This window comes from Sesamum indicum, linkage group LG13 (genome assembly GCF_000512975.1).
Source record: "Sesamum indicum cultivar Zhongzhi No. 13 linkage group LG13, S_indicum_v1.0, whole genome shotgun sequence".
Lineage (NCBI taxonomy): Eukaryota > Viridiplantae > Streptophyta > Magnoliopsida > Lamiales > Pedaliaceae > Sesamum > Sesamum indicum.
The window spans coordinates 146,488-164,496 of NC_026157.1; the positions used below are offsets into that span (position 1 = coordinate 146,488).

The 18,009-nt window shown below is 34.5% G+C and overlaps 2 protein-coding genes across 3 annotated transcripts; both read left to right on the forward strand.

Moving 5' to 3' along the window:
* Positions 2,885-9,638, forward strand: LOC105175973 (probable polyamine oxidase 4). The gene is made up of 10 exons (XM_011098622.2): positions 2,885-3,525; positions 4,704-4,819; positions 4,911-4,999; positions 5,980-6,093; positions 6,313-6,400; positions 6,491-6,576; positions 6,669-6,771; positions 7,210-7,307; positions 7,858-8,287; positions 8,998-9,638. Exons 1-10 carry the CDS (start codon positions 3,477-3,479, stop codon positions 9,310-9,312), a joined length of 1,488 nt encoding a protein of 495 aa, XP_011096924.1. The 5' UTR covers positions 2,885-3,476; the 3' UTR covers positions 9,313-9,638.
* On the forward strand, positions 10,990-17,713 carry LOC105176043 (ras-related protein RHN1). Of its 2 annotated transcripts, none has more exons than XM_011098720.2 (8): positions 10,990-11,189; positions 11,283-11,360; positions 11,497-11,664; positions 11,988-12,036; positions 12,273-12,346; positions 13,712-13,805; positions 17,042-17,113; positions 17,368-17,713. In XM_011098720.2, the coding sequence occupies exons 1-7, from the start codon at positions 11,151-11,153 to the stop codon at positions 17,092-17,094; spliced, it is 555 nt and encodes a 184-aa protein (XP_011097022.1). In that variant the 5' UTR covers positions 10,990-11,150; the 3' UTR covers positions 17,095-17,113; positions 17,368-17,713. The 2 variants fall into 2 exon arrangements, with proteins under 2 accessions (XP_011097022.1, XP_020554332.1); XM_020698673.1 differs by having other exon boundaries at positions 17,473-17,713.

Here is an 18,009-nt window from a genome sequence, read left to right on the forward strand (position 1 = left end):
TAATAGATTGTGCATTTTTTTACCTTTTTTTGCCAAAATATTACAAGTGAAAAATGTTATAAAAGAGACTATTTAATTTTGATTTTTTAGTCCATATGTTGGGAAATATTATTTCAAGTGGGATCTTATCCTACTTGGACTCACATTTCTTTAAATAATTTATGAAATATGTTGTAAGCCCTTAATTTTAAGTACCACTAAAATATTGATTGAATTTATCTTTGTATAAAATAATTATTAAATTATTAATTATTTCAGAATTCACTGATACGACAGGTTAAGGTGTTTTGCATCGTTTAAGTGGTCTTAGGTTGATGAGTCAATCCAAGTGTTCTAGCAATTAAAAAGAAATTGGTAAGAATAATATTGGATTGGCATCAATTATACTCGTTCGTTGCATATTTTGGTGAGACGAGAAATAACTTGAGAGTATTAACGTAGTAAGAGAATAAACATAATTTTTTGGGCTATGTATTTGTAAAAGTATACACATTGTACTATCCAACATGGATTGCTGGTCTAGAGATGATGAGACGATTGCGGGAATTAATTATATGATTGAGTTAGCTTCTAGATAGACCAATCGGCCTTGGAGCTAAAAGCAATAAAATAATGTACACGACATCTGGAGCTATGTATTTGTACAGACGAATGCATTGTACTATTTAACATGGGCCGTTGATCTAGTGATGATCAGACGGTCATAGAATCAGGTACATCACCCCCATCAGATTCTATACATACCAGCCAACCCGAGAGAAAAGTGTCCTGATTCTTGAAGTGTTTGGCCATTCGACAGCGTTTAGGGGCATTTTAGTCATTTCGACATTCTAAATGTGGCCCCCGCATTGAAATTAATTATTATTCTAATACCATTTATTATCTATGCTTTATTATACTGAAAGAGGGGTTTTGTTGTTCAAATTTCAATCAGTTATTTTATATAGCGGACAGTGACTGACTTCCTAATGGGAAGGCAAAAACGATTAATCAACTGAGCTGGGGGGGTTACAAGGGGGTTTTTCGTAAACTATAGACTAGTGCCTCACCTATAAAAAGGCCTCAATCCCCCTTGGCCTATGTAGCCCTATGTAGCTCTTGCTCCCTGCCTTATGTAACTATATAGCCCTGTTGCTATTGCTGCCATGTTCCCCTATCTGTCCTTTTCTAAGTAGACTATATGCTCCCTCTTTTCTTAGTCGTCAAGTTGCCTATTCTTCTCAACTCTCACATAACTTGAACTTCCTATAAATTTCTATTTTTTTTTTAACATTTTCTATTTCTTCAATTAAAATACATTTTCAAAATAAGAGTTAGTCTTTTTAAATTTTTTATTTAATAATTAAAAATAATCCATTGTAAAAGCAAAAAAAAAAAAGAAAAACAAAAGAAAAGGTAAAAAAGAGGATACGTAAAACGATTTTTAGTCCCAATAAGTAACATCAAATTGAATTTTCTATTGCAAATTATATTCCATCATCCACTCCATTTAATATACATATAACATGTATATGAAGATGTCATCACATTTTTCGTTTAGAAAAAAAAAATTAGATTAATCACACTTAGATCTTCTTTTAAAATGTGAAATTACATTTTTCCTTAAAGAAGTTCCGAAAATACAGTTACACTTCCTCTGAGAATTTACTGTTTATACCCAACTTCCTTTGGTTAGTATCTAGACAAAAAAATGCTGATGCTAGCAAAAAATCACAATTTTTTTTTAATTTTATCCATCATTTAATATTCACATATAATAAATTTATACTTATAAAGATAAAAATATAATGATGTTCGCCTCACTGCATACACACACACACACACACATATATATATATATTATATTTATTCCTTTATAAGTAGAAGAATATACATGAGAATGTTGAATAAGGACTAAAATTAAAAAAATAATATAATTTTTTTCTCTAGCATAAATATTTTTCATCCAGAGCTTAACGTAAGGGGTTAGGTGTAGACGAATATTTTTTTGGAAGAGGATGTACGTATACTTTCAAAATCTTTTTAATAGAAAATATAATTTCTTATTCTTTGAGAAAATTTAAGTTAAATTAACTAAAAAAATGATACACATAGCCTCTAAATATTGAATGAATAAATATTAGGGATAATTACACTCCCCTCTCCTAAAGTTTGGTGTAATGCACATAGATCCCACATAATTTAAAAAATTATATGTAGCATCCCTGATATTTGTTTCTGTTTAACAAATAAGTCCCTCTGTTGGTTAGTCAAAATTTATTGAATTTGCTGATCTTAACAAAAGAACTGAATGAGAATTGATATTTACCCTTGATTGACTGATTACTGACTTATTGCAGGTCAAATAATTTTTTTCAAACTAAACTACCCTTACAATGGTGAAAATATACACCTCTTCTCATACATCAATGCGTGAAGACATATGAGAGTAATTTGATCATAAAAAGATTTATTTAACCTGTAACAAGTCAGTAATAAGTCAACTGGGGGTTAATATAGATTTTTTTTTCTGATTTTTTTTTGTTAATTTCAGCAAATTTTGTGAATTTTGACTAATAGAGAAATTTATTTGTTAGATAGAAATAAACTTCAAAAGTGTTAAGTCTAATTTTTTAAATTATAAATAATTCGTATATAATTATATTAATTCTCAAGAAAAGAAAATAAAATTTTCCCTAGAAAATATAATTGGATTTGCAATAGAAAATCTAATAGGGGGCAGACGTGCAAGTCTGACTAAGAAAGTTCAAGACCAACACGAAACTAGTGGGGTGGGGTGGGGTGGCTAAAAGGTCTCCAAAGCTGATACGGTTGGCAGGTGAAATACCAGATTTGCCCCCGAACACGAGAGTAAAATATCAGCAGCATTCATTCATTCATGCAAGCGCAGACACCTCTTAACAAACGCGGGTTATTTATAGGGCGGGCGTTCGGTGCCAATCCCTTTTTTTCTCCTGCCTACGAATTAATTGAGAGATTGAGAGAGAGAGGGGGGGAGAGAGAGTCAGTGCCTGTTGTGTGTTTGTGTGTGTGAGAGAGAAAGTGGGAGTGGTTTGGAGGGTGGGGAATCGATCAATCTATGCAACCGAGGAAGAGGAAGCCTTCGGTTGGTGTAGAGCAGACGAATTTGGGATTTGAGTCTTGTTTCTGTTGCTGTGGTTGTGAATGCTGCTTCGGTTGTTGTTATTATGATTATTATGAGCTTGTTTGATGATAACCTGCGCTGCGCTTCCAATCTCAGCCGCTTCATTGCCGGCCTTCTTCTCTTCCTCCTCTATCATTCCTTCCAATTGATTTCTAATTTTCCGATTCCTATACAGCCGTAATTTTTTGGTTTTTGTTTTTCTTCTCTTTTTCAAGTGTTGTTGGTGAGATCAGATTTCGTTCTCCATTGCTTTTTGGATCCCAGTTTTGGGGTGTGCTCAATCTGATAGGAAAAGGGAGAGGTAGAGAGAGAGATATTCAGTTGTTGGTTGATGGAACTCAAAGATGGAGACGATCCGCTGTTCGGCGAGGATTTTGATGGTTAGCTTTGAAACCCACCTTCCATGTTCTGAGTTATATTCTGGACTTTGCTGTTTAATTGGATTTGAATTTTGGTGGACTTTTTGTTTGATTTCTATGCAATGTTATTATGGACTGGTTTATTCAAGTTTTTAATTATTTGAGAAGTAGTTTCTTTGTACTAATCTATTGATGATGGAATGTTTTCTTAAATTATGTAACTAATTGATTATAGTTTCATTAAGGTTATAGTTATGTGAAATTGTATTTCATTAGAAGATTGTAAGAGCTGGAGTTTTAAGTTGATATCGCCATTGTTCAATTCAATGATAATATGAGACTAGGAGTTGAAAATTCATTAATCTGCATTGTTCTTCATGTGGGCTTGATGAGATTTCCACTTTTAAAATGTAGGCTGACATGTTTCTGTCAAAAATGAAATGGAAGAAATTTATGCTGCAGATTGTCAACTACTTGCCTTGTTCCTTAATTGCTAAACAAAAACAATGTCATGTTCATTATAAATAAAGTGCTATTGGTTCCCAATGACTTGTTTGCAGAAAATCCAGACATTTAAAAGCATTGCTTTGTACTGGACATCAAAGATTCGTTTAATTTGACTTGTTGAATTTAAGTTCATCTGTCTTAAGCCTCTTGCTTTTTTGCATTTTATTTCATGCCAAGAATCAATTCTTGTAGGAGGTCTTTGAAGAGCTTGGGGCTCTTCATGATTGTTAGATTTAAGTGATTTTAAGAAATGTAGTTATTATTGAAAGTTGATTGTGTAGAAACTTGATTGGAAAAAATAGTTAACAAATGTAAATAGAGTGTTTGATAGAAAAACAACTTATGCTTGGGATTATTTTGACAAATACAGAAATAACTTTAAATAGTTTCTTTTTTCCTTTTCCTTGAGAGGGTATGAGAAGTTAGAGAAGCAATGACTTTCATGCTTTTGCTTTTGTTAAAAATAAAAGCTGAAATTAGATTTAGAAAGTAGAAGTAGGCTGCGGAACATTGCAATCCAGTTCAACTTCAATCTTAAGCTTATAAGCGCTTTAATTAAGTTTTTGCGAACACCTTTTAGTTGTCAAGATGAAGTGTACGAATTAGCTGCTACTCTGTTTCTGTTTTGTGGACTTACTAGAAGTTGAAGCGAAAATGTAATACCCTTTTGATCATTGTCATGTGGTGACTAGGCATTTGTTCGTCCGTTGTTGAAAGACACCACAATGCCTTGCCTTCTGTCATTGTTATTGGTGGGGGTATATCAGGGCTGGCTGCAGCGCGCATGCTTCAAAATGCATCATTTAAGGTATAATTTCTAATAACTGACTGAAGTCTTGGAATAGTGATGTAGTTTTGTTTATGTATCCTTGATTGACATAGTACCTGTCCCCATCCAGGTGATCCTACTGGAGTCACAAGACAGAATTGGCGGGCGCATTCACACTGACTACTCATTTGGTTGCCCAGTTGACATGGGAGCTTCATGGCAAGTCTATGTTTTGTTTTTTCCAGCATATTTTTCTGGATGAGAAACATTTTTTACAATTCTCGTGTTTTGAAACTTTATACTGCTTTATTTTCTTCAGAAAACCCACCCCCAAACAGAAAAAGAAAAAGAAAAGAGTAAATTTGCCCTGTGAGCAAATGGAGCCTAACTGTTTAATATTCTCATTTATTGACAAAAAATATAGCTTCATCTGATTCACTTTGCTAGCTTATATCTTAAGGATATTTTTTCATATATACTTGCTCATATATTGTCAAGTAGTACGTCTAGTATGCTTCCACTAGGTGTTGCTGGTAAATTGCATCCGTTCAAGGTTAAACCTCTTTGTTTCTATATGGCAACAAACATTCAAAGACAAAGGGGTTCCAGTCTGACACCACTAGTGTGCGTGTGTACTACAGTTGACGTTCCGGACCTTAGGAAATGCAAGCTTAAGTGTTCTGTGGTAGTTTCTGATACTTCGATGCTGATTAACAGACTGCAATAATGTCAGAAAGTAATGATAGTACCTCTATTTCAGATTCAATATTCTTTTATTCTTTTTGAGTTCTCCAGAAAAGCTCCATTTCCTAGAAGGATAGCTTTTCCTAAAAATGCATCTGACTTGAAACTGATGATTTAACATTACTAACTTTCAACCACTTCTTTTAACTGTACTCATGTAAAGTTCATTCCACTTTTTCCAACTCTTATTTGGTTGTACCAATTGGAGCTATAAAAGATGGAATAGAGGGACTATCATTGCTCATGACTTCACATGGAACAAGCTTCAGTTTGTAGCAATAAAGTAAAGTTCGGATGCTTTGTTGTCAGAAAGACATGCAACTTTCTCACGCCGCGTTGATGAATACTGAAAAATCCAATTTTACATCATTTTGCTTGGTCTTTATGTGTTATATTTGCTTTGTTAATATGCTAACAATTATGAAGTTTTATGACTTTGTTTGAACAATACTCAGGTTACATGGTGTCTGCAATGAGAATCCATTGTCTCCCATTATACGCCGTTTGGGGCTCACTTTGTACCGTACAAGTGGTGACGACTCCATTCTATATGACCACGACTTGGAAAGGTATGGAACTTTTGTATATTTTTGCCCTCTGCTGTTATAACTATAAGCATAGGTGAAGATTAATGATTAGCAGGAAATATTCCATGTGTGGTCCTTTTTTCAATTTTTAGGAAGATGTCGTTAATCATTCTTGATTGATTGTCTATCGATTAGGAACCATTAATGGTCTCGTGATAATTTTGTTGTATGATTTTTTAATTTTGGTTTTGGTCTTTTCAGCTATGCACTATTCGACGCAAATGGACATCAAGTTCCCCAAAGTATGGTTGTTGAAGTTGGAGTTGCATTTAAGAAAATCCTTGAGGAGGTAGCATCTTAATTCTGAATGTCGCTAAATATGTGGTCCCTGGTGATATCTGTTATCAACAAGCTTATTGATAATATTTCTCTCTTCTAGACTGATAAAGTGAGGAAGGAACAGAGCAATGACATTTCTGTCAAGGAAGCAATACTGGTCGTGCTGGATAGGCATCCAGAGTTAAGGTACCACAGTCAATTGATGCTGTGGTTTCTCTTCAATTTCATGTCTAAATATGAATGCTAGTGCTTACTGTTTGTCATTTGCTTGTCATCAGACAAGAAGGGCTAGCATATGAAGTTTTGCAGTGGTACATATGTAGAATGGAGGCATGGTTTGCTGCAGATGCAGACATGATATCTCTGAAAGCCTGGGATCAGGCAAGTTTGTGTACATTTTCTTTTATGTGAACTGCTTTTACTTAAGCTATCTTTGAGCTCCCCAAAATTGATAGCATTCTTGAACTTGTAACAATTGGATGCAAATATGGACTTTTTGCTGTACTATGAAGTTTGTGGAAGGAATTTCAAACAGCTATACGTCCTCCATATAACTTTCAAGATTTCAAAATTACATGCTTTACCTGGTTTATGCAATTTAAAGTGTTATGTGGTATGTTTGGATATACATGCTTCTGCTTTTTATGGTACCTTTATTGGGCGTGAAATGTCGTAGAACTGGAAGGAAATTTTGATCCGGATAGTGCTCAAAAGCTTCCATGTGTCTTAATATATGTAATCAGATTTTTTATGCCTATGAGTAGCACACATGCAGCTGCAGTCTTGCTTATCCTATTGTTGATATTTGTGTGTGTTCAGGAGAAAGTTCTTTCTGGTGGTCATGGGCTTATGGTCCAAGGGTATGATCCTGTGATAAAGGTTCTGTCTAGAGACATTGACATTCGTCTAAATCACCGGTATGCTTGTATACTTTTTGAATGATCCTATTTAATGACATCACAATATTTAGATTATTAAGCATAATCTTGGATGCCTTATTGACAAGCTACAATTGTTATGCGAAGATTCTTGCTCTTTCTCTGACATTAACTGCATAAATATGCTGGTCAATGGTTATTCAAATGGAAAATCTTGTAAACCTTGTTGCTTGCTTTTCAAACATAAAGTTAATAGGACGGTAATATGATAAATGCAAAATGGTTGGTTGATGATCCTGATTGTTTGTATGAGAGTGCCCCACCTGGGGATAGGAATCAGAGCTAGTACCCTGAGTTCATATTTGTCTGCTGAAAAGGTTGACGTCTTTCATGTTTTGGTCAACCTAGCTGTTACAGATACGCTTCCCAGCAGCATGCCAACTTTTACTTAAGCTGTATGCTTGAAGTTGATGAAACTTTGAATAACCTGCTGTTTGTTCCATTGAACTCTCAACAGTCACTTCATTTCATTTAATTGTTTTATTTACCCTCACTCTCTGAAGATTTATTTCCTTAATCTCAATTTCAGGGTTAAAAAGATTGTCAATGGGTATAAGAAGGTGGTAGTAACAGTTGAAGATGGAAGGAATTTTATTTCAGATGCTGCGATTGTCACTGTGCCACTGGGCATTCTAAAAGCCAACTTAATTGAATTTGAGCCTAAGCTGCCAGAATGGAAACTGTCTGCAATATCAGATCTTGGTGTAGGAAACGAGAATAAAATTGCGTTAAGATTTGAGCATGTCTTTTGGCCAAATGTGGAATTTTTGGGTGTCGTTGCAACCACTTCTTATTCCTGCGGCTATTTTCTTAATCTCCATAAGGCTACAGGTCATCCTGTGCTCGTCTATATGGCGGCTGGTGCCCTTTCATATGACCTTGAGAAGCTGTCAGATGAGGCTGCTGCCAATTTTGTGATGTTACAGCTGAAGCGAATGTTTCCTGATGCAACTGAACCTGTAAGTTTATTTATTTGATAAAATATGCTGACTACTTGTTTTACCTTTATTTGGTTTTAGGATATAGAGCATTATTATAATTCTTGTCTTGATTCACTCATCTGATCAAGTAATTTCTCTTTCTGTATTAGAAATTGAGTGTCTTTATGATAAAATGGCTCTGAGTATATATATTTTAGGTTGACCAATTTGGTATCCTTGATTTGTCGACTGCCTAAGCAGTTCACACTAACTGGCATATCTTTTATCAACTACTCATGCTAGCTTTTTAGAAAGCAAAAATCTTCTCAACTGAAAGTGGTTGTGATCAGTAACCTCTGTTGGACGGTTCATCTTTCTCAGTTAATACTGCTAAGAATGGCAGGGGAATACATCACTTATCTATAAAATAGTTAACTGAATTTCATTTGAACAAGCATGTGGGGACGACTAATAAAACGAGCAGCTCGGTCAGAAGTTCTTGTTGCATCTTATTCTCTGAAGAAATAAACATGTTTTCTATTTCCTCTACATACACAAATACAAAGCACTTGCTATTTCTTCTTTTTACTTTTTGCCTGATGGTATTTGTGGTTCATAATTTTAATTCTGTTCTACAATTACATGTGCTGTTTGTTGCAAGTTCATGAAAATGCTACTTCTTTTCCCCAAGGTAGCAACCGAGAATAGATGCTTCTTTACTGACGTTGTTTTTGAATGGGGCATCGCAGGTCCAGTATCTTGTATCACGTTGGGGAACTGACCCAAACATTCTTGGATGCTATTCCTATGATGCAGTTGGGAATTCAGACGATATATATGATCGGCTTCGCGCCCCTGTGGGTAATCTTTTCTTTGGAGGTGAAGCTGTGAGCGTAGATCATCAAGGTTCTGTACATGGCGCCTATTCTGCTGGAACCATGGCAGCTGAAAGTTGTCAAAGGCATCTAATGCAGGGGCTCGGGAGTCTGGAAAGAATTCCCCTGGCTGCATGCAGGGATGAAATCGTTGAGACGACAATTCCGCTTCAGATTTCAAGGTTGTAAGCTAGGCAACTGAAGTACCGTTGACATGTTCGAACTTCGATTAAGGTTTTATACTATGGAGTGTATTTTCTTAGAACTGGGAGTGTGTTTGAAACTAAGCTGTTCTTGATCTTCTAAGTTTGTTTCGCAAGCAGCCTGAAAAAAAATCATTTGAAGTGCTGTTTTAGTACTTAATAATGGGATTACAAACAAGTTGCGAAGTAGCAGCTCTGTGAAACTAAGTCCTTTGGTTTTGTTTTCATTCAATTTTCTTATTAGTGGTAAGAAAGCAAACATATGATTTTTCCCCCTTATCTGTATTATTACAGAAAATGATTTCTCCCTCATTTTTATCTACATAATTAGTTTTATATACATATGTAATTATTTCAACCACTAATTTAATAAGTTAATAAGATGTACTTTTTACACTGCATTGGTAAGGGGAGGCATTTTTAAATTGATAAAAAATACAGTGATTGATAATCTCCAAGTATGCTAGTTGAGATTGTCATTATAATTATAAATAGGGTTGATTATCCTTAGATTCATTTGAAAATATGCAATATACTTTTACCTAAGAAGGTTTATACTCGCACCTTCTCTAAAAACACACAACTTTTTTTTTTTAAAGTATTTGAATGAAAAATATTGACGTTAATATTTTTATATAATAATTTTGTATTTATAAGGAGAAAAATCATATAATGGTTATCACCCTCTCTTGTTTAAGAGAGGAGTGGAAGACCTTTAAGGGTTCTTGGCCCCTTGGTGTATCTTCAGTTTTGCTTATCACCCTCTCTTGTTTTTTTGTACTTGCCAAAGAGTTATATCTCTTTCATTTTTATCTTAAGAGATTGAAATAGATTCAAGTTATTCTTGAGATATTCTATAACACTCTCTATTTTATAGAAGTGTTATTATAGTACACTTTCTTGAGTTTCTTGAATAGATACATTTGGTGTTTTGTATGGACTTGCTAGAGGACATTCTTTTGCTCTTGTGTGAATAAGCAAACAACTTCCTTGGAGGTTAGCTTTGTGAAGCTAGGACAATTCTCATTCAAGGATATCGACTAGTTGATGTGCAGGTGCACGAATAACCCGATTGATGTGGGATGTAATCTTTTCTACTGCTTTATTTATTTCTTTGCTGCTTATTTACAATTTGTACTAATATTGATTCCTTCACTGAAACCTAAGATCACGACATGTGAATTTGTACAAGTACTAACATCAAACCCTGTAAATACTTTAGAGCCAATTGGGGCCAAGATAAGTTATTTATTGAAATATTCTTTATCCTTTTTTCTTGAATCTCCAATCCAACCATCCTATGCGTCCAACTAATTTATTTATATATACATATATAAAATTTGTGTAAATGAAATTTAATTTAATTGGCGAAATTAAAAAAGTTTTATAATTATAAGGAATGAATTCATATTCCCTGAATATATGGGCAGTTATTATAATTTAACAATTATTTTTCTATTTTAATAATAATATTAATTAAACAAAATATTCGAGATCATGATGCTATTATAATCGATTTACTAAAAAAAAATATTCACCAAAGTTTTTCTTTATAAACAAAGTCAATTTTTGTTGGGAGGAAAAGTTCAAAGAGAAGGCTTCTAGAGGACCCCACTTGACCCGTCACAAGTATTTTTGTGGGTATAAAACTCACACTAAAATACAATATTTAACACAATCCCCCAAACACCACCTACCCAATTCTGAATTCTCCTTTCTTCTTCCATTTCCTCTTTGGATTCACTGCTTTTTCTTAGATCATCGCACTATCTTCTCCTCTCTGTATACACAACAAATTCTTTCAAGAGGGTTTTCCGTATTCATATGGCGAACATGGGTCATAATAATCTCAACGCTAAACTCGTCAGTGCAATTTTCTTTCATGTGTTTCTTGCGTTTTGTTGTGTTGAATATTTTTTGTTTTGTTTTTGATGATTTTGGGGTTCAAATCTTCAGGTGTTACTTGGAGATATGGGTGCTGGAAAATCAAGCCTTGTGATACGCTTTGTCAAGGGCCAGTTTCTTGAATTCCAAGTAATTTCCCTAATCTTTGATCTCACTTCATGCAAACCTGAGCTTAATCGGCTTCCTCTCTGGTAATCGTGAATTGGGTGTTCTTGTGATGATCATCCTGATGATAACAATCGTTTGGTGAATAATTTTATCACAGGAATCTACAATTGGGGCTGCGTTCTTTTCGCAAACGGTGTCTGTGAATAATGCCACGGTGAAGTTCGAGATCTGGGACACTGCTGGGCAGGAGAGGTACCATAGCTTGGCCCCCATGTATTACAGAGGCGCTGCTGCAGCGATCATAGTTTACGACATCACTAGCTCGGTAATAGCAATCCCATATGGATATGCATGTAGATATCTGATTTCATGAACTACATATGCAGGCTGATTGAATTTCCGTTTCTGAATTTATACTAGTGAGAGGTCCATTTTACACGAAAAATGTGAGTGCTCTGTTGTATGTGTTCTCGAATCCTGTAAATGGAAGTTATATGAACACTTGCCTAACTTTTCATTTCTCATTTTGATCATTGAGGGTGAAGTGATAGCATGTGCCTCTGACATAATTTAAATAAGGGCGAAATTTTTATGAGTATGTTGTTTTTTCTATCTGAATCTTCCTTTTGGTTTTGCTTGGTAATGTAGGATTCTTTTGCACGGGCTAAGAAGTGGGTGCAGGAATTGCAAAAACAAGGTGCTTTATGACTTATCGTTTCTCCTTTTCATGTGCTACATATGAAAATGACATAGATCTGGTTTTGGGAATTTGGGTTGAACATCCATTTGAAGTTAGACAAACGGATTCTAGTTGGATTGGGGTTCCAAGGAATAATTGAGGGAGAAACACCACATGTTTGATTTTTCTTATATATTTCCTTTCTGATAAGTGGGATCAAACTTGATCATAGTATGGCTTTGTGATTTTTGCAGGTAATCCTAACATGGTTATGGCACTTGCTGGAAATAAATGTGACCTTGAAGACAAGAGGAATGTGACTGCTGAAGTGAGTAGTTTTTCAATTGTATTTGGATGTATTATTTTCCATATTCTGATTTTAGGCAGTCATTAACATCTCTTCAAATTTTTTTGCTTCATCATTTTTGCGTGCTTTCTAAGATGCTTTGTTCTACATTTCAGATTGAAAATTGGAGTGGCACCTACATATTTGAAATTATGACAAATTTTTGTCTTTAGTAACTAGTTGTCTCCAAAGGAAGATGAATAAGATAATATTTTTCCAGAAGATGAATAAGATAATACTGGAAAAAGATCAAACGAAATCTTACAAGGGAGATTAAGAAGTTTGGGTTGAAGATATGGCTTTGGATTACTCTAACCTAAAGTTGTAAAACCTTAGAGTCACCAAGGAGTTCCATGTATCTCTGGTAGCAAAAAGTTAATGAAGTATCACTATTTATGATCTAAACTCTAAACTGGGAAAAGTTACAATGTATTTATGGACTTCTCAACATCAAATTATACTTGGAAATTTACCATGGAACAAAAAGGGTCCTTTCTCTGATAGGATTCAGTTTAAGGAAGTAATTCATTATGAGATCCTATCTAGAAAAGGATTATAGAATATTAAATTCTGAATGAAAGAAATAAATTAATGAAGCTAACAGATTCTACAAATCATTGAACAATTGCTAGTTGAAAAATTACTAAAATGCTTTTTGAACACCACTAGTTATTGCTAGATGCATAAATTCTTCAATTTGAGATTCCTCACTCTTGCATGGAGGCCCAAACATTTGCAACAAGGTGTTGGAGCTTAAAATGAAGCTATAGCTGTTGCCCTTTTTGATTTGGTATATCAATAGAGTAGACGCTTCTGAGAGAAGGCACAAGAGTGCGATTGCTTTGAAATAAGGCTTCTATAAATGCAACTTAAAATGCTCCAATTGCATAGAGTTGATATGTAATTTCCAAAGCTCGACTTGGAGTCTTCATATTGTTCAGCTTTAAGGAGATTATAGATCATTGTAGTTAGGAGGGAGGATTGAAAATTGTTTGCTTCCATATTTATTCAACAGTGGAGTTTTCTTGTAAATATCTGGCTCTTCTTTCTTTTGCTCAGTGTTTCTTAGTATGAGTGTTGTTGCTGAGCAGGAACTTTCTTAATCAGTTGCTGGATATATGTTGTCTTAAAGACTTTTGTCTATATTTGCTAAGCCTTACCCTTTGCTCATAATAAATTATCTATTTGAGGCTGTTACTTGGTTTCCTTCTTCCTGGAGCTCCATTTTAGCAATTGTTGTTTTCTTAATTGATTTCAATTTGAATTCCTTTATCTGATCTGACACTCAAGTTTGGATTCATATAACAATGTAAATTGATTGTTGGGTGTCTTACAAATGTGCTCCAGGAGGCGCGCGGCTATGCTGATGAAAACGGCCTCTTCTTCTTTGAAACCTCTGCCAAAACTGCTGTTAATGTCAATGATATATTCTATGACATAGGTATATTTCTTTCTTTGTTTCTAATATGAAACAATATTTACTTTTGCTGCAAACTTGGAGGAAGGTAATAGTGTGAAGCATTATGAAAGTGTAAAAAATATGGTATCACCTAACATCCTTGTTGTTTTCTTTAATTTTTCACCATATAAAAACTTCTATACTATATTAATGCCCTTTCTTTGTTTCATTTCTGTACTTTTTGACCGTATAGTTTAGTCAGATTTTTTTCTCACTCTATATCTCCATATCATCAGGTTTTTGTATTCCCTGGAATTTTTCAGTTTTACATCCTCTCTTGTAGTTGTGTCAAATTTTTATTGCTTTTGTTGATGTATATTCCTCAAAAGATAGATTTGTCTCCATCTGCGCAAAAATAATAATGAACATGTTTCGGCAGACGGAGAGTAGGGTTTGATAATTTCAATTTCACCATTCTTTCTTGTCATGCTAAAAACTTTTCAATGGATTTCTAAGATGTATTTAGAATACTTGTGAAGATTGAATTGATTTTTCACCTTTATAATATATAAGCACATGCAAACTTGTTTAAGCATCTGGAAGTAGAAGTGTGCGTAAGTACTTGGATTAGCATGCAGTTATGTCTAGTGAAGGAAGCTAATAAAAAGAAACAAATAGCCTTTTACAGCCATGGAGAGGACAACCGCGTGCTCACTAATAGGTGAGAAAATGAATAGGGTAGTTACAATGTCCTCTATCGAGGTTTGGTCTAATCATAGGTATATCCCATTAGACTTGAGATATTACATGTAGTACCTCGAATGTTTCAAACTTGTGATAAAAATTATATTCTACAATATTTTTATGTGCATTTTAAATTATTTAATTTAGAATTATTTGTATTTAAGAAAATGACTAGACATATCTCTAGCATTTTATTAAAAAGTTATTATTTAAAAAAAATTGAAATGATGTACTAGTAAATATTGAAAACATCAGCGGGCTCTTGTAATTTGGACAAATTCAGAAGAGTGTGTGTACGTGGAGGTCGAAATTTCATTTCATTAAAGACGTAGGACCTTCTAATGGTTGTTAGTGTCGAGGGAAGTGGGCTATTAATCAAATCTGAGGACTGTCTGTAATTAGTACAAACCTTGGGATAGGCTGCTCTAATTATACCAAATCAACCACATTATGAGGGAGAATGAGCTTGTTCTCCTGTTGTCTCCTAATAAACGCGTAGGAAATCCACCAGTTCATAGATTTCTCTTTGCAATATGGCTCTCAGGGGGTTATACAGGAGATCATCAATTCGTGCTACTTGTGGTTGCTAGCTTGTTTAAAATGTGGAATCATTGTTACATTCTAGATTAGAAGCTTGAATTCATTGTTAGTTGCTCACTTGTAGGCTAGTTTGATGATTCATAAATATCCTGTTTTGGGCTCAAGTTTTGAGCCTTCATGCTTCAAAAGGTGGTTTACTAATTTATGAAGTTCACTGATGTTTAGGTAGTTTAAAATGCCGAATCTTGTTTAGTTTTTCTATTGAAACGCTTGGATTGTCATTACTGGGTTCCTTCTTTTGTGGAAGAATGTTCAGATGATTCCCATTGTTATGCGTCTCTAAACTATATAGCAAAACTAACAACTCGGTCTTTTCCTCTCTTTATGTCTTCTTGGTTTTCTTTGAGAAACTTTTAAATACTTGGAGTTTATGGAAGACAATTGTTTGATGTTTGCATAATCCGATTTCCATCAGCTAGCAGGTTTATTTGCTGATCAAAATGCCAGCATGCACCTTTTGAAAGTCTTGATGAACTTATGATGTGCCATCTTTCTGACACTTAGCAATGAGCAAAATCTACTTTCCTTTCTAATATTTAATAGTGTTAATTACACTTAGACCCCCTCTGGAAATACAAATTTACAGTTTTTCCCAAAAGAAGTCTCAAAATTATACTTAAACCGCTTAAAAAATTCTCTATATACACTTGACCCCTTTTAGGGTTTGGACAGAAAATGCTCAACAAAACAAATTATATAAATTTTCAATTTTACTGCTGCAGATATAAATTGAATTCTTATAAATTGAATTCTCCTGTAATATCTTTATATTTGTAAGGGGGGAAATGTAAAGGCAAAAGGGTGTAATTGTAATAAAATAGTGCTCTCAAATTATAGTCATTGGAGAAAGTAACTGTAGATAGAATGAAAAAATTAGTCATCTTTGATGCTCTTTTTACTTCCTATATATAGGGTGAGATTAACATCATTGCCTCATATTTTTCTTAAAGATGTCTTGTTCAACTATTTTATCTAATGCTTCAGTAAATAGATGCAACAATGGTGACGGATACTTTGTATCCAATGGCTATAATTCAAGCATAATATATTTTACAACCACACCCTCTTGACTTTATATACATACATTTAGCCCCATATAAGTATAAAAATATTACAATGTTGAATGAGGGGTTGAACTGAAAGTTTGTGTATTTTTTTTTTCTTCTGACATCAACATTTTTCGTCCAAACCCTAACAGAAGGGAGTCTGATATAAACGGAGAATTCGTGGAGGTGTAAGTGTAATTTTGAAACTTTTTTCAGGGAAGTGTAATTTCAAAGGGGAGTGGTCTATCTGTAATTAACCCTTAAAAATATAACCTTTATAATTATTACTGCACATTTCCAAATTGATATTCTATGGATGGGAGCTGAAAATTCCACTTGAGCCATCTCAAAGTCCCTGCTAAGGGGTGTATACTCTTCACTCTTTTTGAGCAGTTCCTATTATCCTTTGCCAATGAGCTTGGTCCATTGATATTTCTGATGATCTGGATACACCAGAACCTGGATTTTCGACTGGAGATTGTAACCCAATTTATTTATTGCTGTTTTCATTTCCAATTATACTTCGTGGAGTATCGAAAATCTGTGTACTAAAAAAGTGTGGCTAGAGGTGTTCGACTTCTTTACGCTAAACTTATGCATCCTGACCCAGGCATCTTTAAACAGATCTAAATATCTCTGTTTTATCGTGTGCTGTTGCTGGACGGAACATTATCCCTTATGTTTCTTCTTAGTTCTTAAAGACTCTTGCTGGATCTGAAATTAGGCTAACGAAGTTCCTGATGCTTAATGATTTTGATCTATAGAAAGAACTAAAAACAATGTGCATGTTGTCTTTCTTAGCCAGTTCTGTTTTGCTTTACTTTTTCCCTGTGAACCATTATTTCCATTTACTGATCCTCTCCTGATTTTTTATTGTGATATATACAGCAAAGAGGTTACCTAGAGCTCAATCTACCCGAGCTGCATCATGCTGTGCTTAAGCTTCTCCTGCCATTAAGTGTATGATTGTTTTCTTGTTTCCATGGCTTACTCTATTTTTCTGTTTGTTAATCAATTGCTCGTACTTGCATTTAGTTCATACTGAGCTGGATTATTTTGTTGATCTGGTCTAGATATATTCTTTAGCTGATTGTTATTGCCACCATCTCTGTACTTATCAATGTTTTCATGCGCCATTGTTGTGGTCTATAAATATTTATGTCTAGATGTTCAATGTCGACTCTGATGTGCTTTATGCTACATTAATCGAGCAGGTACTTTTCCTTGTATGCCCTCAATATAGGTAGACGTTGCTGAGAACTGTGCAAGTGAGACCCTTATAGTCTCTTGATGCTCTGCTTGTGTATGCCCTCATATAGGTGACGTTGCTGAGAACTGTGCAAGTCAGATTCCTTATAGTCTCTTGATGCTCTGCTTGTGGTTCGAAGCTGTAGATAATTAGTTTCTTGACCCGAGTATATTGGCTGCTGGCTAATCATGAAACTCTATATCATGATAACTATTGTACTGTCAAACTCTGATTTCAGTATGTCACATGTAAGTAGTCTTGAGGAGTTTTTGGACGCTTCAGCTCATCTAATATCTCCCCTGTTTGAAAAATCTTTTGATTTTAAGTTCACCTGCTATCAAGCTTTCTGACTAGGGTGCTTATCGTGGAAAGCACAATCTGATCTCAGTAGTTGTATATGATCTCGATTCATGATATAAATAAAAACTTGATTAGATTGGGGGTGATATTATGTTATGCATCTGGGAGACCCCATTATGTGTATGGTATTTGAGCTCTTGCACACTTCTAAATTACCAGAAACATCCAAAAAAAAAAAAAAAAAGAGTTTTCACACTTGGGCTTCCTGGTAAGCGACAGTTCTATTCTAGATCATGAAGTGTATATC